Source organism: Podarcis liolepis (assembly GCF_965112155.1).
Source record: "Podarcis liolepis genome assembly, chromosome: 14".
Lineage (NCBI taxonomy): Eukaryota > Metazoa > Chordata > Lepidosauria > Squamata > Lacertidae > Podarcis > Podarcis liolepis.
In genome coordinates, this window is record NC_139569.1 from 20,526,142 (window position 1) to 20,552,639 (window position 26,498).

The 26,498-nt window shown below is 44.3% G+C and overlaps 1 protein-coding gene across 2 annotated transcripts in view; it reads right to left on the reverse strand.

Annotated features, from left to right (window-relative positions):
- LOC310692672 (ectonucleotide pyrophosphatase/phosphodiesterase family member 7-like) overlaps positions 1 to 26,498 on the reverse strand; it is a 62,012-nt gene that overhangs the window by 4,568 nt on the left and 30,946 nt on the right. The window contains exons 3-6 of one of the 2 annotated variants that reach the window (XM_083473790.1): positions 22,031 to 22,214; positions 17,124 to 17,269; positions 5,995 to 6,621; positions 889 to 1,220 (exon numbers count right to left, since the gene is read on the reverse strand). In XM_083473790.1, coding sequence (XP_083329916.1) covers positions 889 to 1,220; positions 5,995 to 6,621; positions 17,124 to 17,269; positions 22,031 to 22,124 — 1,199 coding nt within the window. In that variant the 5' untranslated portion in view covers positions 22,125 to 22,214. Of the gene's footprint in view, positions 1 to 888; positions 1,221 to 5,994; positions 6,622 to 17,123; positions 17,270 to 22,030; positions 22,305 to 26,498 lie in introns of those variants that run through there. The other variant, XM_083473789.1, reaches the window with a different exon arrangement.

Genomic DNA, 26,498 nt, shown 5'->3' on the forward strand with positions numbered 1-26,498 from the left:
TGCAGTGAACGGCTTGCTAGCTGGCATTTGCTGATCTGCCTCTCAGGAATAAGAACACTCTTGTCCTTTGCCTTATGTAGTACATTATGAGTGGAAAGACCCTTTTTCGGCCTGAGGGACACATTGCCTCAGTGGTGGGTGGGGCCAGAGCCAAAAGTGGGCAGGGCAATTTATGTGATTCTTGCCTTTGCACCTTTGACTGACAGAGGTTCTCCTGGATTTCAAGTAGGGGAATCTTTGTCACCCCAACTGGGAGATGCTGGGGACTTTCTTCATTTAAAGCACTGCTATACCACTGAACTACGGCCCTTCCCCAAAGGGCGGATGAAGAAGAAGAAGAAGAGTTTGGATTTGATATCCCGCCTTTCACTCCCCTTCAGGAGTCTCAAAGCGGCTAACATTCTCCTTTCCCTTCCTCCCCCACAACAAACACTCTGTGAGGTGAGTGAGGCTGAGAGACTTCATAGAAGTGTGACTGGCCCAAGGTCACCCAGCAGCTGCATGTGGAGGAGCGGAGACGCGAACCCGGTTACCCAGATTACGTGACTACCGCTCTTAACCACTACACCACACTGGCTCTCGGATGGCCATAGCTCAGTGGTAGATTGTCTGTTTTGTCTGCAGAAGGTCCTAGGTTCAATCCCTGGCATCTCCAGACAGAGCTGAGAATGTCCCTTGCCTGAACTCCCAAAGAGTTGCTGTCAGTCATTGTGGACAATAGTGGACCCCATGGTCTGACTCCAAATAATTTATTTTCCTGTGTTCCTATGTAGCAATGGATCCTGTCAACTGCCTGAGGGTGCCGGGTGCCAACACTGGCCTTCTTTACCCCTGCTTCCTCCTTCCACAACATGCCATTCCAGAACTAGAGAAGGAAACACGGCTTACCCCTTCTGACGTTGACTAGCCCTGTAGGACACTATGGAGATGGGTATCAGAAGAAGCAGGACTCCCAGGATGCCTCCTACAAGGATGGGAATAAGGATGTTCCTGGATGGTGCTGAATGGAGCATGTTGCGAGTGAATGCCAAAGAGCCATTGTTGGGTTCGGGATGGACTCCCAGGAGCTCACACATCAACGGGTAAATGTGGATGGTGTCAAAGGGTTCTGCCAAATAGCCCTTCTTGAAATCTGGACCAAAAGCTCTGAAGATGGTCTTCATATCCATGTCTTCATTGTCAAATCCATGGTCACCTTTGTTGACGTAGAGGATGAACCTCTGAAAAGAGAACGTAAGCACATTTCCAATGGTTTGTGCACTTATATTTATTGCGTGCCTGAAGTGCTCTTAGGTTTCTGGAGGAAAGTGCTTCCTTAACGATTCCATCTGGGTGCATAGCTAAGCAACACAGAATTAAATTATGGAATTTGTAACTGCAAGCTGTAGCGATGGGTAGCAGCATAGATGTGGGGTTTTTTTTTGGGGGGGGGAATATTACACAGCAATCATAAAGTGGGTGTGGGAAGTGGAGGGAGAAATGAAGGTGGACAATCCGCCTTTTCCTATGCCCTGCTGTGTTTGCGCAGAAGCTATTGGTGGTGGAGGAGACATTTTTCTTTCAGTTCTCCCAGACCCTTTCTCCAATTTTGTTGGGGGGGGGAGACTTTTTTCTTCCCATTGATTTCAAAGGGAGAGAAATAAACTAGATCAGCTCCAGGACTAGTATAATCCCCCCCCCCCCCCCCGTTCTCATTAGCAGAACCAAAGAATCATAGAGTTGGAAGGGATCATAAGGGTCAATCTAGCCGAACCCCGTGCAGTGCAGGAATCTTATGCCCAACGTGGGGCTTGAACCCACAACCCTAAGATTAAGAGCCTCATGCTCTGCTGACTAGATGAACAGTTTGTGGGGGATTACACAGGGTTTGTTTTTTTTTAAGCACAGCACTATCCAAGGTAGCTGCCAAAAGGAAGGTTACCCTTTGGATGGATTCTTTGGGGATCTGCAAAACAGCCCCAGAAAGTGTACAATAGCAGTAGTAGTAGTAGCAGCAGCAGCAGCAGCAGCAGCAGCAGCAGCAGCAGCAGCAGGGGCCTATGATTGTAATACAGTATTGAAAATATGCACTTTGAGTGTTTTATACTGTATTTTTATTGGTTTTCATTGTAAGCCCTTTGAATATTTTAACAGGAAAAATGTATTATTAAATCTAGATCTAAAAATGTGCCATGAGCATGCCATATGTAACCCTCTGCAAACATGTCAGATAGACAGAAGATAGATAGAGAGACAGACAGACAGACAGGTAAATAGCTGTGCAATGTCAAAATGATTCATACAAAGCATGACCTCTCATAACCTCTCAGTTCTCATCACTGCCTGCCAAATGTTGGAAGCCTTAGGACTTGGTGCATCAGCCACTACATGTCACTATTGCTCCACTGGAAACTGGGCACCAAGATCACATCCATAGTTTACAGTTCTAGCCTTATGCTTTGAAAACTTCAGACATACACCTAAAGAAAAAAGTATGATGTGTGAAGAGGTCTTTCATGCTTCAGGATGCATGAAATGTGTTAACTTGGTCTGAAGATCAGTCTACATGTTTAGAAATAGCTTGTGGAACTGCAGATTGCACTGCTTGAGAACGCAGGCGGGCAACTGTATGACCGAAAACTAGCTTGTTTGGGAAAATGGCTCTTTATTTTTATTGATACTATTTTCACCGTGCTCTTCAGCTGAGAAAAAAAGGCCTGCAGAGCACAATTAGAGCTTGCTGGATCAGGCCAATGGTCCGTCTAGCCCAGAATCTTGTTCTCGCAGTGACCACCCAGATGCCCCATTGAGGGCAAGCAGGACCAGAGCTCAAGAGCAGTCTCTCCTCTTATGGAGTCCAGCAACTGGAATTCAGAAGCATTTCTGCCTCCAAGCAGATTTACGAATATAAATAATGACTTGCACTCTGAAAGGTGCAACATAAATGGCAAAGGGATGGGGAGAGAGGAGGAAAAAAGCAAACTCAGGCACTAATTCTTAGTTACAGAGTTCTTGTAAGGACTAACCAGAATGTGGGTGGATTGGGGCATGGAAGGAGAGGAGAAAGCAAACATTGATGAGCTCTCTGCTCAGTGGGGAATGGACCTGCTTCCTTTCCCTTCCTCAGTCTGCTGCAGGCTCATGCAGGGTCTCCTGCCAGGTGACAGCTGAGGGAGGAGAGACCCTGGAGTCCCATCTCCTCCTCTGCTATAGGCTGGTCACTTCCTTGACATGCTAGCGGGGAGTTTTTAAAACAGAGGTGCATCCATTCTCACCCCTTCTCACCCCTTCCATACAAGGAGGGCCATACTATGTACCGTGTTTTTCACTCCATAAGACCATAAGACGCACCTAGTTTTTGGAAGAGGAAAACAAGAAAAAAAAAATATTCTGAATCCCAGAAGCCAGGACAGCAAGTGGGATCGCTGCTCAGCGATCCCGCTTGTTGTCCTGGCTTATGGGATAGCCGCACGCAGCCTCTCCCGGGCAAGGGGATGAAGGCTCCCCTTGCCCGGAAGAGGCTGCGCCAGAAGCCAGGACAGCCAGCAGGATCCCGCTGACTGTCCTGGCTTATGGGGCACAGCCTCTCCCGGGCAAGGGGCTCCCCTCCCCTTCATCCCCTGCCCAGGACAGGCTGTGTGCGACTAAGGCTCCCCCAAGAGCCACGCTCCCTTTAAAGAGTGTGTGCGCGGCTCTTGGGGGCTTTTCCCTGAGGAGGGAGAAGGGCAGCCCTTCTCCCTCCTTGGGGAAAAGCCCTGAAGAGCTGCACACATGCTCCACGCGGCTCTTTAAAGGAGTGCTGAGCAGAGCCTCCCGCCTGCATTCGCTCCATAAGATGCACACACATTTCCCCTTAATTTTTAGGAGGGGGAAAGTGCGTCTTATAGAGCGAAAAATATGGTACTTTTCCTGAATATGTTTTTAGGTTCTATGCACATTTTCATTTTGGATACAACAAGCTCAGTGGAGCACACCATTTTGCAATGGAAACATTTCCATAGGATGCACGCCCAGGTGGTGAGCTTTGCCATGTATTCCGCTTTGCAGATCTTTGGAATTTCTTGGCTCTCCAGGTTGCAGCATGCCTGAGCGTTTGCCACATGGGGGCGCAATCAGAAGAAAAAGATCCCAAGGCGAAATTGAGAGTAAAAAGCCATGCTGTGCACTTACTGTCATTTCCCCACAAAAATTGTACTAGTCTTTACGATGTTTTGAATTTTAACCACTATTCTGAATAACAAACATTTAAGATCACAGCCAGTGGAGTGTGTATTTTGCATAGGGAGAATTCCATCAGAAATTGAAATGGGAGCATAAATTGGCTACGATTTGCATATTCAGGAATGGAAATCGCACAGTCAAATATGAGCAGTGTTCACTATTGTTTTTTTCCCTTTTAGTCCATAGGCTTTATGTTAAATAATATATTATTTCTTTATGTTGCATCTGATGTTTCCCTTCTACTGAAATTGAAATCGTTTCGGCCACAGAGAATAGTGGGATGTAGGTTTTAGTGGAAGCCGAAGTGCAGCAGAAGGTTAACAGTGCTGAGTGCAATGAACACAAGACGGGATGGAAATCTCTGCCTCCTGACATGTCTAACAGTGCACCTCAACATTTAAAGCTTCTGTCCAGCATTACTTTGGGCTGCCTGCATGGGCCAGGTATGGTGGGTGCTGCCGTTTATTTCCTTATTTCCTTCCATTTATGAATCATTTCCTATGAAACATCATAGAGGGATAGAACAATAAAACATCAGGAACAAAAACATACAACAAACCAAGTTCATATATAAAAACAATTAGTTCCACAACACTTGGAGGACCACAGGTTCCCTTCCCCTGAATTATGGCGATTGCAGGATGGATGGCGGCTAACAGATTGAGGTTGAATCCTGACAAGACAGAAGTACTCTTTTTGGGGGACATGGTGGGCAGGTGTGAGGGACTCCCTGGTCCTGAATGGGGCAACTGTGCCCCTGAAGGAGCAGGTGCGCAGCCTGGGAGTCATTTTGGACTCACAGCTGTCCATGGAGGCACAGGCCAATTCTGTGTCCAGGGCAGCTGTTTACCAGCTCCATCTGGTACGCAGGCTGAGACCCTATCTGCCTGCGGACTGTCTCGCCAGAGTGGTGCATGCTTTAGTTATCTCTCACTTGGACTACTGCAATGCGCTATATGTGGGGCTACCTTTGAAGGTGACCTGGAAATGACAACTAATCCAGAATGTGGCAGCGAGACTGGTGATTGGGAGTGGCCAACAAAACCATATAACACCAGTCCTTAAAGACCTACACTGGCTCCCAGTACGTTTCCGAGCACAATTCAAAGTGTTGGTGCTGACCTTTAAAGCCCTAAATGGCCTCAGCCTAGTATACCTGAAGGAGCGTCTCCACACCCATCGTTCAGCCTGGACACTGAGGTTCAGCGCTGAGAGCCTTCTGGTGGTTCCCTCACTGTGAGATGTGAGGTTACAGGGAACCAGGCAGAGGGCCTTCTTGGTAGTGGTGCCTGCCCTGTGGAATGCCCTGTCATCAGATGCTAACGAAATAACTATCTGACTTTTAGAAGACATCTGAAGGCAGCCCTGTTTAGAGAAGTTTTTAATGTTTGATGTTTTATTGTATTTTTAATATTCTGTTGTGAGCCGCCCAGCATGGCTGGGCAAACTCAGCCAGATGGGCGGGGTAGTAGTAGTAATAGTAGTAGTAGTAGTACTACTACTACTACTACTACTACTAATAATAATAATAATAATAAGATGTGCATGTGTTAATATGGCATTTTACTTTGAAAAGATCCAAGTGTTATTGCATGGAGTGGAAACCACATAAGGAGACCCCTCTTGGATCAGACCAGGGACCCATCTAGTTCAGTATCCTGTTCTCAGAGTGGACATCTGGATGCCCCAGTGGGAAGCCCATAGCCAGGACCTGAGTGCAATAGCACCTCTCCTCTCTTAGGATCCCCAGCAGAAGTATGGTATGCAGAAGCCATGATTTCATAATGAACTTACCCCATTGACACTGTAACCCGAATCTCCATAAACCAGGATTGGCAAAACCCGTTCATGTTGAGCGTAATGGAAATGCTCAGGAAACTCTCCCTTTTTATACACTTTGAGATGAGGGTGGGCATTTTTCAATGCCTGATAGATTTCCTCTTCTTTACCCGGTTTGGGGAGGATCATGCCAAAGCCACCATAGTCTACGATGTCAAATTTCACCAGGTCGCTGAATTTAATGTAGTTGCTCAGCATGATCTCAGTAACTTCCGGTTTCTTTTTGACCGTGGTCATTCCGTGATCAGACGTGATGATGACATTGAGGGTCTCCTTCAAGCCGTGTTTTTCAATCGCTTCAAGGAGGTAACCGATGGTCCGGTCAATTTGTCGGATGATCGTTTTCCTGTCTTCAGTCTCTGGGCCAACCATGTGCCCCACCTTGTCAGGTTCCCCATAATAAAGTGTGACAAAATCAAAATCTTCCTCGGTGAACCATTTCATGACGATATCAATGTTTTCCCTCCACTCTGTCTCGTTGCTGTCGGGGTGAGTAAAGGACTCAACCAAACTCCTTTGGACTCCCTGGCCACTGTAATTGGCACCTCCACCGGGATAGTGAAATGAAGCTGTTTTCTTCCCCTAGTGGAGGAAAAATGAGGGTTTTTTAAAATTAAAAAACAGGGAGTTCAGGGAATATTCTTAACTGTGTGAAGGACAAGAAAAATCAAGCCAAAGGGTCTGTTACACCTAGCATCTCTCTTCGTTGTTGCAACCCGAATGCAAACATACTTCCAACACACTCTGAAGCTGCTTCCAGACACTCTGTTTATTGAACATTTCCCCTGGTTTGTTAGCGCAAATGCCACCTCCAGACTATCAGTGTTTTGTGGAAGGGATTCAGCTGTAATACTGTAAATTTAGATCCACATAATTATAGTGAATTAAAGTGCTCTGGTGTAACAGTTCCACTTATTGTTTTTTTTAATTGGACTCCTGCGGTTAGGACAGTGATGGACATTCGCGTAGGCCTCATTGAGTTCCATGGGACTTCTGCTTAAACACGTTTGGATTTAAAGGAACAAGACAGGGATGTCCGTTGTCGCCACTATTATTCATAGCTGTCCTGGAGGTCTTGACAAAAAACCTGTGGGAATCTACAACATTGAAAGGTATAAGAATCGGTGTAAAAAAGTATAAGCCAAAAGCCTTTGGTCCTAACATTAGCACTGGGGAAAATTGAAGAATTTGGGCAGTTGGCAGGTTTTAGGTTGAATAAAGGAAAGACAAAAATGCTGATGAAAAATATGAATAAAGGAAAATTAGAAGAGATGCAACAGGAATTTGGAATTACAGCGGTCAAAAAAGCTAAATATTTAGGAATTTGATTAACCCCCCAAAATATTAATTTGTTTAATGACAATTATGTTTCAACATGGAGAGAAATTAAAAGAGATTTAGAAATATGGAACAGATTAAATATGTGGGGCAGAATATCCGCTATAAAGATGAATGTTCTACCCAAGATGTTATTTCTTTTTCAAATGATTCCGATAATTAAAGGAACAGGACAATTTAAGGATTGGCAAAAGATTCTATCGAGATTCATCTGGCAATGTGAAAAAACAAGGATAAAGTTTAAATTATTAATAGACAACTCCTTGCCAGATTTGAAGCTCTACTATGAGACGTCCTGCTTGTGTTGGCTGAAAGAGTGGATAACATTGGACAATACAGATTTATTGGATTTAGAAGGTTATGATAACAGATTTGGGTGGCATTCGTATTTGTGGTATGATAAAGTAAAAGTGCTTAAAGGATTTCTAAACCACATGATAAGAAAACTGACTGAATGGGCTTTAAACTGACTAATGTGGGGGAGGGAGACAGTGCTCCTGAAGGTAGGAGTCTATCAATTAATGAAGATGATCATCCAAATGTCATAGACCAAATGGAGCAAGCAGCACACGGACCTAGTGGTGGGAGGAAAAAATCCTTAAATAAGAGACACGGGGGAATAATTAATGGACTTCAATGTCTGTACACTAATGCGCAAAGCATGGGAAATAAACAAGATGAGCTTGAGCTCTTGGTACAGCAAACTAAATATGACATAATAGGCATCACTGAAACCTGGTGGGATAAGTCCCACGATTGGAATGTAATAATGGGGGGATACAATCTATTTCAGAGAAACAGACCAGACAAGAAAGGAGGAGGAGTGGCGTTATATGTCAGGGATGTGTATACCTGTGAAGAGATCCAAGATTTAGAACCTCAAAGCCAAAGTGAGAGCATTTGGGTCAAAATTAAGGGAGAGAAGAATAACAGAGACCTCATTGTGGGAGTTTACTATAGATCCCCAAGCCAAACGGAGGACATAGATGATGCCTTCCTGGAACAGATGGCCAAGCATGCAAAAGGAAGGGAGATAGTAGTAATGGGGGACTTCAGTTACCCGGATATTTGTTGGACGTCAAACTCAGCCAAGAGCATAAGGTCAAACAGATTCCTCACTGGCCTTGCAGACAACTTCATTGTCCAGAAAGTGGGAGAAGCAACAAGAGGAACAGCCATTTTAGATCTGGTCCTAACCAATGTTGATGACCTGGTTAGTGGGGTAGAAGTGGAAGGATCATTAGGCGCGAGTGATCATGCTCTTCTGAAGTTTACTATACAGCGGAAAGGAGCAGCCAAGCATACTAGGACTCAATTTCTTGACTTTAAGAAAGCCGACTTCATAAAACTTAGGGAAGTGCTGGGTGAGATCCCATGGACAGCAATACTAAAAGGAAAGGGAGTTCATGATGGCTGGGAGTTTGTTAAGAGGGAGATAGTAAAAGCACAACATCAGGCAATACCAATGAGACGGAAACATGGAAGATGCCTAAAGAAGCCAGGGTGGCTATCTAAAGAACTTTTAAATGAATTAAGATTAAAAAAGGATGTGTACAAAAAATGGAAAAGGGGGGAAACCACCAAAGAGGAATTCAAACAAATAGCCAGCACGTGTAGACACAAAGTCAGAAAAGCTAAAGCACAGAATGAACTCAGGCTTGCTAGAGAGGTTAAAAGCAACAAAAAAGGCTTTTATGGGTATGTTCGTAGCAAAAGGAAGAACAAAGAAACAGTGGGGTCACTCAGAGGAGAAGATGGTGAAATGCAAACAGGGGACACAGAAAGGGCTGAACTCCTCAATGCCTTCTTTGCCTCAGTCTTCTCCGATAAAGAAAACAATGCCCAACCTGAAGAATTTGGAGCAAATGATTCAGCAAAGGAAACACAGCCCAGAATAACTAAGGAGATAGTACAAGAATATTTGGCTAGTTTAGATGTATTCAAGTCTCCAGGGCCAGATGAACTGCATCCAAGAGTATTAAAAGAACTGGCAGATGTGATCTCAGAACCACTGGCAGTCATCTTTGAGAATTCCTGGAGAACAGGCGAAGTCCCGGCAGACTGGAGGAGGGCAAATGTTGTCCCTATTTTCAAAAAGGGGAAAAGAGAGGACCCAAATAATTACCGCCCAGTCAGTCTGACATCAATAGCAGGGAAGATTCTGGAACAGATCATTAAGCAAACAGTCTGTGAGCACCTAGAAAGGAATGCTGTGATCACCAATAGTCAGCATGGATTTCTGAAAAATAAGTCATGTCAGACTAACCTGATCTCGTTTTTTGACAGAATTACAAGCCTGGTAGATGAAGGGAACGCAGTGGATGTAGCCTACCTTGATTTCAGCAAGGCATTTGACAAGGTGCCCCATGATATTCTTGTAAAGAAGCTGGTAAAATGCGGTCTTGACTATGCTACCACTCAGTGGATTTGTAACTGGCTGACTGACCGAACCCAAAGGGTGCTCATCAATGGTTCCTCTTCATCCTGGAGAAGAGTGACTAGTGGGGTGCCACAGGGTTCTGTCTTGGGCCCAGTCTTATTCAACATCTTTATCAACGACTTGGATGATGGACTCAAGGGCATCCTGATCAAATTTGCAGATGACACCAAACTGGGAGGGGTGGCTAACACCCCAGAGGACAGGATCACACTTCAAAACGACCTTGACAGATTAGAGAACTGGGCAAAAACAAACAAGATGAATTTTAACAGGGAGAAATGTAAAGTATTGCACTTGGGCAAAAAGAATGAGAGGCACAAATACAAGATGGGTGACACCTGGCTTGAGAGCAGTACATGTGAAAAGGATCTAGGAGTCTTGGTTGACCACAAATTTGACATGAGCCAACAGTGTGACGCGGCAGCTAAAAAAGCCAATGCAATACTGGGCTGCATCAATAGGAGTATAGCATCTAGATCAAGGGAAGTAATCGTGCCACTGTATTCTGCTCTGGTCAGACCACACCTGGAGTACTGTGTCCAGTTCTGGGCACCACAATTCAAGAAGGACACTGACAAACTGGAACGTGTCCAGAGGAGGGCAACCAAAATGGTCAAAGGCCTGGAAACGATGCCTTATGAGGAACGGCTAAGGGAGCTGGGCATGTTTAGCCTGGAGAAGAGGAGGTTAAGGGGTGATATGATAGCCATGTTCAAATATATAAAAGGATGTCACATAGAGGAGGGAGAAAGGTTGTTTTCTGCTGCTCCAGAGAAGCGGACACGGAGCAATGGATCCAAACTACAAGAAAGAAGATTCCACCTAAACATTCGGAAGAACTTCCTGACAGTAAGAGCTGTTCGACAGTGGAATTTGCTGCCAAGGAGTGTGGTGGAGTCTCCTACTTTGGAGGTCTTTAAGCAGAGGCTTGACAACCATATGTCAGGAGTGCTCTGATGGTGTTTCCTGCTTGGCAGGGGGTTGGACTCGATGGCCCTTGTGGTCTCTTCCAACTCTATGATTCTATGATTCTATGATTCTATGATTCTATGATTCTATGATTCTATGAAAATCAATTTATGAAGTATGGGATAGATATAAAAATCTGTTAGAATGGAAAACACCTTGTGGCTACCTCCAATAGAAGCACTGACTGTTAAAAAATTAAATATGGAAGAGAAATGGGCTAGCTATGGTGAAATGTTGATAGAAACAGAGAAAGGGTGGAAACTCAAACCATATGAACAGATAGGGGAAATGTTTACTGGTTGGCTGCAATGTTACCAAGTAAATGATATATTTAGTGCTGACAAAAGGAATTGCGGATTTGAAAGTAAGAAATCTAAATTTCAAACCGAACTGCTGGAGGGTAAAGTTAAACTGTTGTCAAAGATGTACAACTTTTTGTTAAAATGGCATACTAAAGACAAAGAGGTGAAATAAGTAATGACGAAATGGGCTATAGACTTTGGGCATAATATCCAGTATGAATCTTGGTCAAAATTATGGAATCAGAATTTAAAATTTACAGCATGTATGGTTCATTGAAAGAAAATGTAATGAAAATGATGTATTGGTGGTATTTGACCCCAGTAAAACTGGCCAAAATGTATAGGATGAAAAATAAATTATGTTGGAAATGCAATGAAAAGGATGGAGACTTTTACCATATGTGGTGGACTTGTGATAAGGTGAAAACTTTTTGGGAAGTGGTCTATAATGAACTAAAAAAGATGTTAAAATATACGTTCCCCAAAAATCGGAAGCGTTTTTACTTGGGTTGATGGGAGAAGAGATTGCAAAAGTAGACCAAAGACTGTTTATGTATGCCACCACTGCAGCAAGAATTTTGTTAGCCCAAAGGTGGAAATCACAAGAATTACCAATGATTGAGGAGTGGCAGATGAAGATGATGGACTATGCGGAGCTAGCCAAACTGACTGTGAGGATCTGGAACCAAGGTGACGAAAAATTCCAGAGAGATTGGAGTAAATTTATTGAGTACTTGAGAGACCTTTGCAAAAATGTGAAGACACTAGCAGGATTAACATAAATCCTTCTACACAATATAAAAATAGTATTTGAACATGGTAGAAGGATTTGATATGTATTGAAGGACAGAAACTGACAACAGAAATGCGTATACAATTTTTTAGGAAATTGGAAACCAGTTGAAGGGAGGGAGGGAAGTCACGAGTTTGGCGGAGTAAATGCTTTTGAATAGCTATCATAATGTTATATTTTATGTTTCTGTTTTACATTAAAAAAAATAAACACGTATAGCATTACGCCATAAGGTAGAAATTTCCTCCACATATGAAATGCCTGTCAAATCAGAGGTAACCTCTGCCATAAATTTTAGAGTAATTTTATTAATTCAATTAATTTCAGAGTAGCACCAGCCAGATTATTATTATTATCATTATTATGCTTATCATAATGTTCTTACTGACATTTAATATGCCATTTTGGGGCTGAGAAAAGGTCAAAGCTGATTTAAAACCTAACTTCACAAAAACAGGCAAATCCTGCCAAGGAATGGAAAGATCAATCTGAGTTCATAATACTGTCCAGGTACAGTGGACGCTTGGGTCGCGAACGTGATCCGTGTGGGAGGCACGTTCGCAACCTACAGCGTTCACAACCCACAGCGCCGCATCTGCACATGTGCGGGTCATGATTTGGTGCTTCTGCGCATGACGTGATTTAGTGTGCCTGCGCATGCGCGAGCGCCGAAACCCGGAAGTAACCCGTTCCAGTACTTCCGGGTTCAGTGTGGTGCACAACCTAAAAACGCGCAACCTGAAGCGTCTGTAACCTGAGGTATGATTGTACTAAGGACAGAGTCCAGCTTGTAACATCAGAATCTCCATTGTGATATTTGGCACACTTTGGGATACCAGTTCCATATTTTTGTAGTTTCACAGTGCAATCCTGAGTATGTTTACTCAGAAGCACAGTGCTACCTTGGGTTACATATGCTTCAGGTTACATACGCTTCAGGTTACAGACTCTGCTGACCCAGAAATAGTGCTTCAGGTTAAGAACTTTGCTTCAGGATGAGAACAGAAATTGTCCTCCCGCGGTGTGGCAGCAGCAGGAGGCCCAATTAACTAAAGTGGTGTTTCAGGTTAAGAACAGTTTCAGGTTAAGTACAGACCCCTGGAATGAATTAAGTACTTAACCCGAGGTACCACTGTAAGTCCCACTGTTCCAATGAAGGCTAATTCCAGCTGAATACAAACAGGATTGTCATCTCAAAATGCAGCCCTATACATTTCTACTCAGAAGTAAGTGCCATAGCATTCAAGGTTGTCCCTCTGGGTTGTGGGATTACATTGAACATTACAGAGTTACAGGACCGGGGTGGGGGTGGGGTGGGAATAGACAGATCCCCATCCCCAAAGAGCTTACAATCTATACTTTCCCTGTATAAATTAAAACATGGCAAAGTGAAGGCTCGGCTGATGTGCTAAATTTCCATGCACAAGGAGTTTTATCTGCAAACTTGCTACCCATGCACTACCAGAACTGGCGGAGTCCTGAGAAAAGTTTACCCCTTGATCCCAACTATCACTGCATAAAATGGCTTATGGATTTCAGGCACTGGGGTGTACATACATTTATATTAGCGTGGGGCACCCTTTTCTGCTAGAGGGCCACATTCCCATCTAGGGAAGCTTCTGGGGGCCACATGCAAAAGTGGGTGGAGCAACAAATGTTAATTTACTCATATATCTCTGTCCTCCATGCAGACAAGCCAGAAGCATCACCAGAGTTCAATGATGTTTTCCAGCCTGCCAAAAACTATCAAGAGGGTGCGAACCAGGGTTGGTGGGGGGTTTGACATGGGGAAATGGGTGTGGCTGGTGAGGGACCATCTCTGAGGGAGAGTTCTGCGTGTGAACTAGAGAAACCTGGAGTCTGAGGCTCATCTCCCTCCAACCTATATGCATAAACAGGCCCAATGGAGGGCAGTGACTATGCTCTCTTCCTCCCCCTCTTTATCCCCAGAATTGTACCTTGGAGAGCTTTGATGTCTGGCTCCAGATCTTTTTAACCCAAGTAGCTGAATTCACATTGAGTCAAAACCTGGCAGGGGAATTCCTCCTGTTCTTATTTCCAACAAAACAATTTAATAAAGCTCAATAAAAATATAATTATGTAGAAACAAGAGGGTATTTACTGTTCTTGCCTCCCCATTTTATTAACATAATCAACTTTACTAGCAGCTATAAAATTTGCGATTATTACCAGTTTTACTGGGAATGTTATTTTCTGTTAATATTGCTGCTTTCTTTTATTGCAGAGCGTCACAGACATTCTTATTATTCCTCAAAGTTGTGAATTGAGGCAGCTGGCAGGTTTGCGGGGCTGTTTCCACCCACCCCCTTTCCTGATCGTACCCTTTGCTTAAACTAAAGTGCTTTGTAATTTTGGTTTCTCCTGCTTTTCACTTTGAAGGCTGCTTTCAATTTGACATAAGCTAGATTTAACCTTTAGCTGCACAAGCTCTTTAAAATTCCTGTTCCATGTGTCATTCGAATTAGCATCACTCTTCCCCGCACCCCCCCCCCCATGCGAGGGCAAAGAAACTGTAGCTACATTTTCCTTCGCTAAGAGAAAGAGTGGAAGTAGTGGAAATACAGAAAAAGAAAAGAAAGGGAGTTATATTGTTTGGCTGGAGATTTACAAGGTCACTGTTTCTCTTGACATTCTATTTAGTCTTCTGCTAAACAGCGTAACATATCTTTAGAGAAATACTTCAAGGCTCTCATATATCAATGCATTTTCAAAAAAGAAGAAGAAAGAAATTAGATGTATTATGTTTAATCTCTGAGTTGCTAGAGTGACGTTTGCTGAGACCAAATTCCTTTGCCTTGAATTCAAGACACATTTTGTCTTTTCCAAAGCAATCAGTACATGGGCTTTCAACGGACTAAGGGATGTTCAGCCATTTCATTGTCTCCCTCTGAACTTATCAACCAACCAACCAGTCGATCAAGAGGTAAATAGTATGTGGTCAGGAAATTCTGGCAACCAAACCTGGGTTCTTGACTCTCTGTGTAGGTTTAGGTACAAAAGAACTACCTGCCTGGATCAGGCCAGTAACCCATCTAGTTCTGCATCTTGTTCTCAGAGTGATGAATCAGATCTCCACAACGATAAGGGCCCAGTACATTTTGGCACCTGAGGCAAACCGCAAAATAGCATCCTAATGGCAAGTGCTATTTGACAGTGGAAGGGGCCGCCTCTGGTGTGGCTGTGACTATTATGAAAGAACTCTGCACTTCTGATTTGGCCACTACATGACTAGTTGTCAGTTAAGAAAGAAGGTAGGAAGGTGAGGACTGGCTGAGGGCAGGCACATTTACCCTAACGGACCACCATCTTTGGGTTAACTTAGCCCTTCATTACATGAGTCTACACCAGCCTATTTCTTTTCCAGTGTTTCCCATGGAATCCTCGCAACATGGATTCTGTCAAAGAAAAACCGTTAGACTTGGCCAGAGGTTAACACATTTATCTCCACAGAAACACGCCCAAATTGGAGCAGAGTGGGAGGGACTGGTATCTTGATGATTAATAAACCCAGTTTTGTCCAAATCGCATGCGGAGTCAACATTTCTCTGAAAATGATGTAGGTGATGCCACATAAGGTGAATTGCTTTGCTGATCTTCAGCTATCAGCAGGCTGTAACCTCTTGGGATTCCTAAAATGGGCATTGCCTAGTCATTGTTAATGTGATTAAGAAGTACAGTGGTACCTCAGGTTACATATGCTTCAGGTTACATACGCTTCAGGTTACAGACTCCGCTAACCCAGAAATAGTGCTACAGGTTAAGAACTTTGCTTCAGGATGAAAACAGAAATGGTGCTCCGGCGGTGCGGCAGCAGCAGGAGGCCCCATTAGCTAAAGTGGTGCTTCAGGTTAAGAACAGTTTCAGGTTAAGAACAGACCTCCAGAACGAATTAAGTTCTTAACCCGAGGTACCACTGTAATGACAATCTTTTGGACTACTGAATGATGAGAGATGGTTCCAGAAAGCTGGATTTGCCCAGAATTAAGTGTGCTTTCTGTACAAGTGTTGACAAGCTCAGCAGTGAAGAACAGGAGGGATTCAGGTGGTAAGCAATAAAGGAAATATGAAGCTCAGCTGTGTCAGAGGCAAGGAATTGGCCAAAAACCTGAGAGCAGAGATGGGAGAGAAATTCAGTTCACAAGAACATAACATGCTGGATCTGGCCAGTGGCCTGCCTAGCCCAGGATCCTGTTCTCACAGTTGCCACCCTAATGCCTGAGCACACAATCACTCTCCTCTCCTGTGATTTCCAGCAACTGGAAGTGTTACTGCATCTGACCACATCCACATAAAGATTCTTTCAGGCCATCTGTATGTACAGGTTCTTCTTATAGGATAAGGAACACAAGAGTTTTTCATTAAAAAACAAAGACACGCCACAATGATGCTGATTCAGTCGTGCTGTTTGCAGATCCCTGGGTTTCTCTGTATAGAAAGGTGTGAACACCATCCACAGTGGTGGAGGAAGGGAGGCGGTCTGCCCCATGTGCCATCTCTGAGGGGGTGACAAGAAGGCACCCAGCGGGAGACTCGCCCTGCTGCCCTGGGAGCGCCGGTGCGAGCTGCCGCCACTGCACCACCACAGCCATGTGCAGAGGATCCCTTCGCCACCGCTACAGCCGCAAGCGGAGAACCCCTCCACCGCCACCGCAAGCAGAGGATCCCACCGCAGCGCTGTCGGCAAACCACCTGGCAGCGCATGTGCAGTGCTGCTACGTACGGCGCATGCACACGCACTGTATGTAGTGCAGCCGCACATGCGCTGTATGTATGGCGCATGCGCATGAGCTGCCGGGCGGTTTGCCCCGCCCCCAACACCCTGCCCCGGGTGCTGGTTACCCTTTGATCGCCCCTGACCATCCATCAGAGTAAACGGCTTTGCTGATTTAACCTTGATCATCCTTCAGTCTGCATCCACTTGTTCATCACGTGAACCTATGACGATCCTGCTGGATCAGGTCAAAAGCCTATCTGGTCCAAATTCTTGTTCAAACAGTCAGATGCCTGTGAGATACCCTCAAGCAGGACCTGAGCACAGGAGCCCTCTCCCCTCCAGCAGCTCATATTGAGAAGCATTAATGCCTCTGCTGGTGGAGGCAGAGCATAGCTAGTTGCTACTAATCGCCTTCCCCCTGAAAATGCAACCCTTGATCCAGAGAAACTCGAGGGTGCCCTCGGACAATTCATTATAGCAATATAATCCTTGCTCTGGATCCAGTACCTGGTTTTGAGCTGTGATCCACAGTGGCAGAACTCCATTGTCCCACCATTCGGTCTTGTTCTGTGTTTCTTTGTGGCCATACTTTCTCAGAGTCTCCGTGTTGAACATCATATTGTGGATGACACCATGGTCTTCGATCCAGCGGCCTAGGTTTGGAAAAGAAAAAAGGATGAAACGTGGTAAGAAAGGTGGGTGTTCTCTTGTGACTGTGGACTCACTGCCCCATAGGTGACTGGGGCTCCTGATAGTATCTCCCCCGCTTCTGCAGTAGTATGACACTTGACTCACTTACTTGAGTGTTCTAGACCTATCTGTTCTGCTGCCATCTTGAATATAGAACAATTTTTGATGCTGAGCCAGTGAGAGAGACTTCAGGCTCTGAACATTTCACCACTTCTGCACTTTATTAGTGCACACTATATAGCATCCTAGAATGAATTTCTGGCAAAGATAATCTTTTTTAACCAATCACATTCAGATACTAATTAAATCATTATCTGAGTAATGTATTTACTTTACGGGAAGTTCTTTTTAATGAGAAATATTAATTAAAACCTGTTGGATGGCTGGTAAGCATATAAGCATATCTGCCTGTCTGTTTTAATTAATTCCCAGTAAATAATGAGACCATATAAACATGTAATTGCATTACAGATTTTTAGAGCTGTGTTGAACATAGCAATATATATATATATATATGAGAGAAACCTTTCTGTTTCTGAGTTTTAAACCTCAAGGGTGGAACATCTGCCTTGCAGGCAGAAAGTCCCAGGTTCAGTTTCCAGCATCTTCAGATATGACAAGGGAAGACTCCTGCCTGAAACCCTGGAGAGCTGCTGCCAGTCAGTGTAGACAATACTGAGCCAGAGGGACCAATGACCTGACTTGGTATAAGGCAGCTTCCTGTGCTCTTCTGTTATCCCTGTGTAATCACTCTTCCATATCATAATCCTGGATGTTTCCTGGAAATATCAACATACATGTATAAGGCAGGTTGGCCATCACTTGGTCACACCGGACTTCTTTTATGACAATAGGATGGGTGCTTTCAGCCATGACTTCGTGGAGAAAGGCAACTTCCAAAGATACTCTCCCTGGAACCACAGCTGCCTGCCTGCCTGCCTTGAGTTCAGACCTGGGTGGTCATGCGATCTACTTTATAGACGGTAGTCCTCTATTGGAAGGTACCTCAGAGGACAGTCCCCCTGCTGGTAGGACTTTCAGGACCATGCCTTGTTTAATAATAAAGAACTATAAGGATAGAGACCGGAGAGCGCTCTCTCTCTCTCTCTCTCTCTCTCTCTCTCTCTCTCTCTGTGTGTGTGTAATTTCTGTGTCATGGTGGCCACCAATTTGGATGGCTTTAAAAGAGAATCAGAAAAATTCATGGAGGAAAAGCTATCAGTGGCTACCAGCCACTAAGGCTATGTTCTGCTTCCATGGTTGGAAGCAGCAATGCTTCTGAAGACCAGTTGCTGGAAGCCACAGGAGGGGAGAGTTGCTCTTGTGCTTGGGTCCTGCTTCTGGGTTTCTCACAGGGACATCTGGGTGGCCACTGTGAGAACAGGATGGTGGCCTTGATAGGCCATTTGCCAGATCTAGTAGGACTCTTATTGTGTTCTTACAAGTAGCAGCAAGGGGAGGGCTATTGCCTGTGGTCTTCCTGGAGGAATCTGATTGGCCACTGTGAGAAGAGGATGCTGGACTAGGTGGGCCTTTGGTCTGATCCAGCGGGGCTCCTCTTCTCTCACAGATTAGCATGCTCAACTCTATATGCCACTCTCTATCCCTAGCGATGGAGTCTATTTTGGGAGATGAATAAGTGGGCACCCTCGATTTGGGCTTTGAACAGGGTGAGAGAAGCTCTGTCTGAAATAACAGAAAAGGCTAAAAACAGAGAGAGAGAGGAGCATGAAGAAAGTGGTGGTGGCCTGGGACCAGCCTTGGCAGAAATCAGCAGAGGGAAGTGAGAGTTCAGATTCATTGTGGGCACAGGGCACTGCCTCTGCTAAATTAACTGCTGAGCGATAGACTTCTTAGCAAAAGGCCAAAGCTTATAGTATTCAGCTGCACTATAAATAATGATCTACCCAGAGAATGAGTCACAGGATCTGGCAGGGAAGAGAGAAAACAACAGCTTTGGTCTTGGAGAATAAAGTTCTAAGCAACAAATATTGAAGCTGGAAATAGACATCCCATGATATTGGGCCGTTGGCCAGCCAAACGGCACAGGCAATAGAGGCGAATGTTTGCCAGTTTTGAATCGAGAGCCAGAACAGTGGCAGTGTAGTGTAGTGGTTAGGGTGCTGTACAAGGTCCCAGGAGACCAGGGTTAAAATCCACACACAGTCATGCGTCTGGGCAGGGTTCTGAGCTTTGTAGGCACAGAGGAAATGCCTCATGGGCTCCATTGACTGCTCCCCACCCCACACATAAAGTTTTTAGCCTTGAATGCTTTCATTTAATTAGGATTGACTTCCAGCATATCTGTTTGCAATAAAAATTATCAATTTTCCTCAGCTTTCAAAGCTATTTGTTGGCAATGATTGATTAATTAATTAATCAAAGCACCCACCTTCCCGTCCTGGAAATGGACCTTATAAGGTGGCTGACTACTGTGATGGAACATCTAACAATAACGTAATATAAACACTAATTAAACAAGGTGACAACTTAAACTTCTTTCCCAAAGGATTTTTCAGAAAGACTATACAATTTCCCCATTGATAATTCTGTAAGATGTTCGACTGCAGCAAGGTCAGTCAAAGCTGATGCCAAAACAAAGTTGAATTGGGGGCCTCTGCAACGACTGCAACATCCCCCTTTGTAAGAGATGCCCCTTTTCTTAACATTTTTTTTTTCCTTTTTGCAAAGAGCAGAAGGATCATTACAAGGTAGTTGCTTAATTGGTCCCTGAACTTGAAGATAAGATTTTATCTTGAGTTATGTAAGGTTTATCTCTTGGTATCTGATAAGGGCTTTGATTAACATGCACACCTACACACACCCTTTACAGATTATTCTTTCCTGGGAGGCAGTCACAGGAGTCATATACCAGAAGCATTATTCCCCCCCATCCACTCTTGTTTTATTGGTGAAATCAGTTCATTATTGGCTCATTGGAATGGTGAAGCTATGTGAACAGATCTACTAGTAAATAAAAAATTGTCCAGTAGCACCTTAGAGACCAACTAAGTTTGTTCTGGGTATAAGCTTTTGTGTGCATGCACACTTCTTCAGAAAGCATGCAAGCTTTTGTGTGCATGCACATAAAAGCTTATACCCAGAACAAACTTAGTTGGTCTCTAAGGTGCTACTGGACAATTTTTTATTTATTTCGACTGCATCAGACCAACACGACTACCTACCTGAATCTAGATCTCCTAGTAGAAGAAGCAGTGTTTTGTCTACCTGCACCAAACCCCTGCTTCTATTACCTGTTCTGTTCACATAGCTTTACTCTAACAATGACTTCTCCCTGTTAGATAAGTTATGCTGGAGAACGGACAGCAGGATTGTGATCCTGTTAGCTCTTCTAGACCCCTTGGTTGTTTTTGATGCCATGTCATTGATTCTGGTATCCTTTTGGACCACTTGTCTAGCATTGATTATATGATGGTTCAGTTCTTCCTGGACGAGCATTTCCAGAAGATGGAGCTCTTGCTGAACCCCATAGCAATTGCCTATGTGGCCCCACAGCAGTTGATATAAATCTCTGATACCAGTATGCTGTAGTGCCTAGGGTGTCAGACTAGGACCTGGGAGACCAGGGTTCAAATCCCAAGTCAGCCATGAGCTCACTGAATGACCTTGAGCCAGTCACTGCCTCTCAGCCTAGCCTACCTCACAGGGTTGTTGTGAGGATGAAATGAATGTGGGAGGGAACAATTTACACCACCTTGAGCTCCTTTGAGGAAAGGTGAACTATAAATGCAAGAACAATGCTATTTTAGCATCTATGTCAGGGTTGGGGAACTCAAGCTGTTTTGGCCTGGCTGGAATGTGCCCTTGAACTCTGATAATGTCTCTCGCTTGCCTGGTCCCAGCAAATGGAATTCCTCAACTTGCAATTCCCAGCAATTGGCATTCAGAGGCATACTGCCAGGTGGCGGAGGAAACAACCCCCGCAGCAGGTTGCCAGGAACGGACGAGACAAGGAAAAGTCTGTTTTTATTCAATATTCACAGAGAGAGGCTTGGGAATGCAGCCTCTCAGAATAATGGCATTGTCCTGAGTGACTCTCCACCCCCCTTTCCTCCCAATTCCTCATTCATCATCTCTTCTAGGGGTGGTGTTAAGGACTCTTTGCTTCTGAGCCCTTTGCTCTACTACTTTCAAGGCTTGCCAGTTTCTAGGAGGGGTGGTGGTGTCTGGAATGATTTCTGAGGACACTGTGTCCATCAGTTGTTGTCCTCCTGGTGGTTCCTTTTCCTTTCCCATTATTTCCCAGCTTTCCCCCTCATCTGCCTCTGAGCTGTGACCTCTCTCAAACCCCTGTTGTAATTCTGAACTGTCTTCTTCTCCTCTGGAAGGGTCAGGCTGGGGAGGCGGTCTCCACCATTTCTCCTCTGCCCTTGTCTCTGACACATACTCAGTTAAAAACACAAGAAGAGCCTAATGGCTCTTCTATTCCAGCATCCTGTTCTCACAGTGGTCACCCAGATGTGAAGCACCCAGATGTGAAGCTACGGGAAGCAGACAAGCAAGATATGAGTGCAACAGCTTTCGACAGCCGAGAAAGAACATAGCCATTGTGGTTAGTAGCAACTGATAGCCTTTTGTCAGACCCTCTATGAAAGCCACCCAAGCTGGTTGCCATCACTACATAAATAAAACAATACATAAATGGAATAGACCTTTTACCAAGGATGAATGCCAGATAGCTGGGGAATATGGGATGGGCTTACCTGAGATGGTTGTGAAATGGGATGGTGAAGTCATGGTCACAAAGGGAGGAGTTACATATTCCGCTTTCACCCCTTCTTTGACCAAGTGGTCCATGTTTGGAGTGTCGACATCCTGGTCATAATTCCACCGGAATCCATCGAAGGAGATCAGGAGGAGTTTATGGGCATTTGCTTTGACCTTGCTCTGTGTAACAGGGTAACAAGCAGTGGCTGTCAAGAGGGCAAACACCAGAGCAAGGAAGTTTGTGATCTTCATCTTGAGATGTCCAGCAGTCAAAAGAAAGTTCTCTATCTTACTGTCTGCTTTTCTAGCATGGTTGAAAAACACATACCTATTTACATATATCTAGAGCTGATCAGAGTAAAGTTCAGCACAGATAAGACTATTCATAGCTGCATGCTCATCTTCTTACTATCACCAGTTTTTATGAAATGAAAACCACGCCAAATGCAAATGAGATAAAAAAGTATCTTTTGAAATCTGAAAAGATACTAGCAAGCTGCTAGTAAGGATGGATTCTTGACCATTGGCCATGCAGGGTGTGGCTGATAGTGAGGGCCACCAGCTTGGATGGCTTTAGAAGAGGATTGGGCAAATTAATGGAGGAGAAGGCTATATTGATACCTGCCATGATTTGCCTGCATAGTCAGAGGCAGTAATCCTTCTGAATACCAGTTGCTAGAAATCACAGTCTTCTCACCCCTTGCCTTTTCCTTTAAGACCTATTGCAGTTGTTAAGAGTCGTCAACAGGCTCATCTCAGCTATCTGCCAATCACCCATTCCCACCACCCTTCTGAGTAATACCCCTCCCCACCTTCTCACTATATAGAAGGATCTGGCAACTTCTGTTTCAGTGTATCTGAAGAAGTGTGCATGCACATGAAAGCTCATACCAAGAACTAACTTAGTTGGTCTTTAAGGTGCTACTGGAAGAAATTTTTTTTATTTTGACTATGGCAGACCAACACGGCTACTTATCTGTAACAGTGGGGGAGAGTACTCTTGTACCCGGGTCCTGCTTGCCAGTGTCCCACAGGCATCTGGGGGTGGAGCATTGTTGTACAAGATGAGTCACTGGTCTGATCCAGCAGGCTCTTCTGATGTTCTTAAGTGTTGCCCAACAGCTTCTGGAGGCCACCATGTTGGTGAAGGCTGGGTGACCTGATTAATTGGGCAGCATTTTTAAAAAGCTTTATTTCGTGCAATGCTCTCCCCAGGGAAGCTCGCCCTTCAGTGTATCTGAAGAAGTGTGCATGCACACGAAAGCTTATACCCAGAACAAACTTAGTTGGTCTCTAAGGTGCTACTGGACAATTTTTTAAATTTTTTAATTTATTTCGACTGCGTCAGACCAACACGGCTACCTACATGTATATTAAGTGCATTTAAAGCCCATGCCTTCCTCCAAAGAATCCCGGGGAGTATAGTTTAGTACCTTATACAGATTGAAGCTTCCAGGATTTTTAGGGGAACCCATTGGCTTCAAATGTATGGTGTGCACAGTATCTAGAAGACAGCAGGTTATTGAAGATTGGCATAAACCATTTGGGAGAAATTAGATTTGCAGTTGATTTTCAGTTATCCAAAATTAAGCTTGGCCTTTTGAGAATGCACACTCTTATTGCCATGACCTCTCTTAGCTCTCCAGATCTCTCTAGATTCTGGAACTCTGACCCTCCCAGGCTTTCATCTCTGATTCTTGATGCCTTAGCCAGTCACCACAGTCCATCACTGACTGGCTACACCAGTTGCATGCCAAATGGGCCTTCCAGGGGAGCAGGGGAGAGTCTCCCACGTTTGGAAGATGGGAAGGTCAGTAATTCAGGCAATCACTTGTTCTAGGGAAGGAGAGTGAAGAAAATTAAACTGCCAACAATGAATAATGAGAAATCTTTGATGGAATTAGTGATGCTGAACAGGGGCTTAATGCTTCCTTATTTCCTCTGAAGCCTAAAGTTTTAACAGAGAAAGAACAAGAGGAGAGAGAGAGAGAGAGAGAGAGAGAGAGAGAGAGAGAGAAGAACAAGTGTGCCAAGAATCCAGCTCTGAAGATGAAGAACCATGGGTTGGGCAGAGATACTTTTTGGGGAAGACAATATGGACAGTTGAATTGATAGGTTAGCCACTTTAGCATGGAAGAAGAAGAAGAAGAAGAAGAAGAAGAAGAAGAAGAAGAAGAAGAAGAAGAAGAAGAAGAAGACCAACAACAGGCAAATGAAGTCTGCTGTGGTCCATCTTTCCCAGCATCCTGCTCTAATACTGGCCACCAAGATGCCTCTGGTAAACTGGCAAGCAGGACCCTAGCATAAGAGCCCTCTCCCCTTCTGGGGTTTCCAGCAACTGCTATTCAGAAGCATTACAACTTCCAACCATGAAGACAGAGCATAGCCATCATCACTGGTAGCCATCGATAGCCTTGAAATAGTGGACAAAAGAGGACATAGGATTTGCACAAATTTGCACATACTAATGGATTTATGGATGCACATTTAGAAAGAATTACTATGCTCAGTGGGCCCCCATCTGCCATCTTCCTTACTTCCAATGGGCCCTGGGGGCTGGTGGCAGTGCCTGTCAGAATCCTCCTCTTAAGTCTCAGTGTTGCCCTTGTAGAAGTCAGCAGCGAGGAGGAAGACAATATTAGAATTAGTTGGCCCTGCCTGTCATTGGCTCTGGCTCCACCTACTGTTTTGGCTCTCTGTCTTACACCCATCACTGACCATACTTTCAAAAGAAATAGACTCCATTTCACCCTAGTGAGGAAGACTGCAGCCAGGTGACCTGAGAGCTTCTTTGTTCTGCTGTCCGGCTGCTCACTGTTGATAGGCAACTTCAAAGCCCTCTTGGTTTTCCGTTCTTAGCGTTCTTTATTTTTAAACTGGGCTTATACTAGGCAGTCCTTGAAAGAGATTACTCCTTCAGATAGATAGAAGGGCTGCTCCTCTGGCAGCCCTTCAAATACATCAACCTTGAATTCCCCAGATGTTGTTGGACTACTATCCCCATCATCCCCGGCCACCTTAGCCAGCAGAGTTGTGCTATGTATCCATCACTGTCAGACCAAACTGAAAACACACTATCGCTTTGCCAGTGGGAACAGGATGGAAGACCAAGATGAAGCATCCATGTAGATTATGGATTGCTTTTCCCAGATGCATTTGGTATGGGTTGCCAAAAGTGAATACGTACCATCCTTTGTAATCTGTGTAATGTTTTCCTTGGCTATATGTACCAAGAAGGCATGAGCATTTTGAATTAGCTTGCTGATCACAGTGAGAATATTAGGGGCTAATCAAATGACTTATCATATAGCATAACCCTGCCCTTCCAACCCATAAAGAAGGGTTGACTAAATGCCCAATAAGATGTGATGTTCATTGCATGAATACAATTAACATTGTGCTATGTAAATATCAGCTGCTGAGAAGCCTACCCATCCAAACAGGAGAAGCAAATCCCAATGATGTATTGCTAAAACCTGCTCTCGATGTGGAATTGAAGTCAGTCATCAAAGACAACATCTTACCGTAGCCTAGCTTTTAGCTAGCAAAAAGGTTCAGTTTGGGATTGTGGTTGGACTAGGACCAGGGAGACTAAGTTCTAACTTCCCACTGAGCCATGAAGGTCTAATCCAGAATGTGTCTTTGAATATCAGTTTCTGGGGTGCAAAAAGGGAGAGAGGGGCGTTGCACTCATGTCCTGCTTGTGAACTTCCCAGAGGCACCTCATGAGTGTTGAATTAGGGGTGTTGAATTAGGGCTTTGACCAGCAGGCTTCAAATCATCACACAGTCATTCATGAAGCTCTCTCAGTGACCAGCTACTGTCTCTCAGCCTAACCTACCTTCCTGGGTTGTTGTGAGAATAAAATGGAAGCAGGGTGAGAAAGAACCATGTGCACTGCCTTGAAGTATTTGGAGGAAAGCTGGGATATACATGTTACAAATAATATTTTTTTTGTGGTCTTTATCAATTGATCACATCAATAAGTCAGCACAGTTATTGCGGCCCCCATAACACATGTATCTCTATGGAGAGGACTAATTAATCAGTGAACCTATTATGCATGTTCCTTACTGTCACGTTTTGTAACTGACAATCCAATAACATGTACTCCATGTGTCGTCTTTGTTTTTATGTTATGTTTATGGTGTTACTGTTGAGAACCAATAAAACACACACAGAGATATGAAATAAAAAATAAAATATTAGTTTAACAGAATGCTGGGTGAGACAGGCTCTTTCGATGGCCATATATTCATATGAAAGCAGCTTCTACAGTAAAGTGTTTTGCAAACTGTCCTAAGTGGTCCACCAAGGATTCCTCCTTTCCTCCTTAGGGGCTGAGATGTAACCAGCCCCTCTGAACCCAGGGCTGCACCAGCAATGCCCAAATGGTCATCACTGGGATGTTGAAACTGACCTTAATTAAACTTAAAATACAGCCTGTTCTCTCTCTCAAGGTTC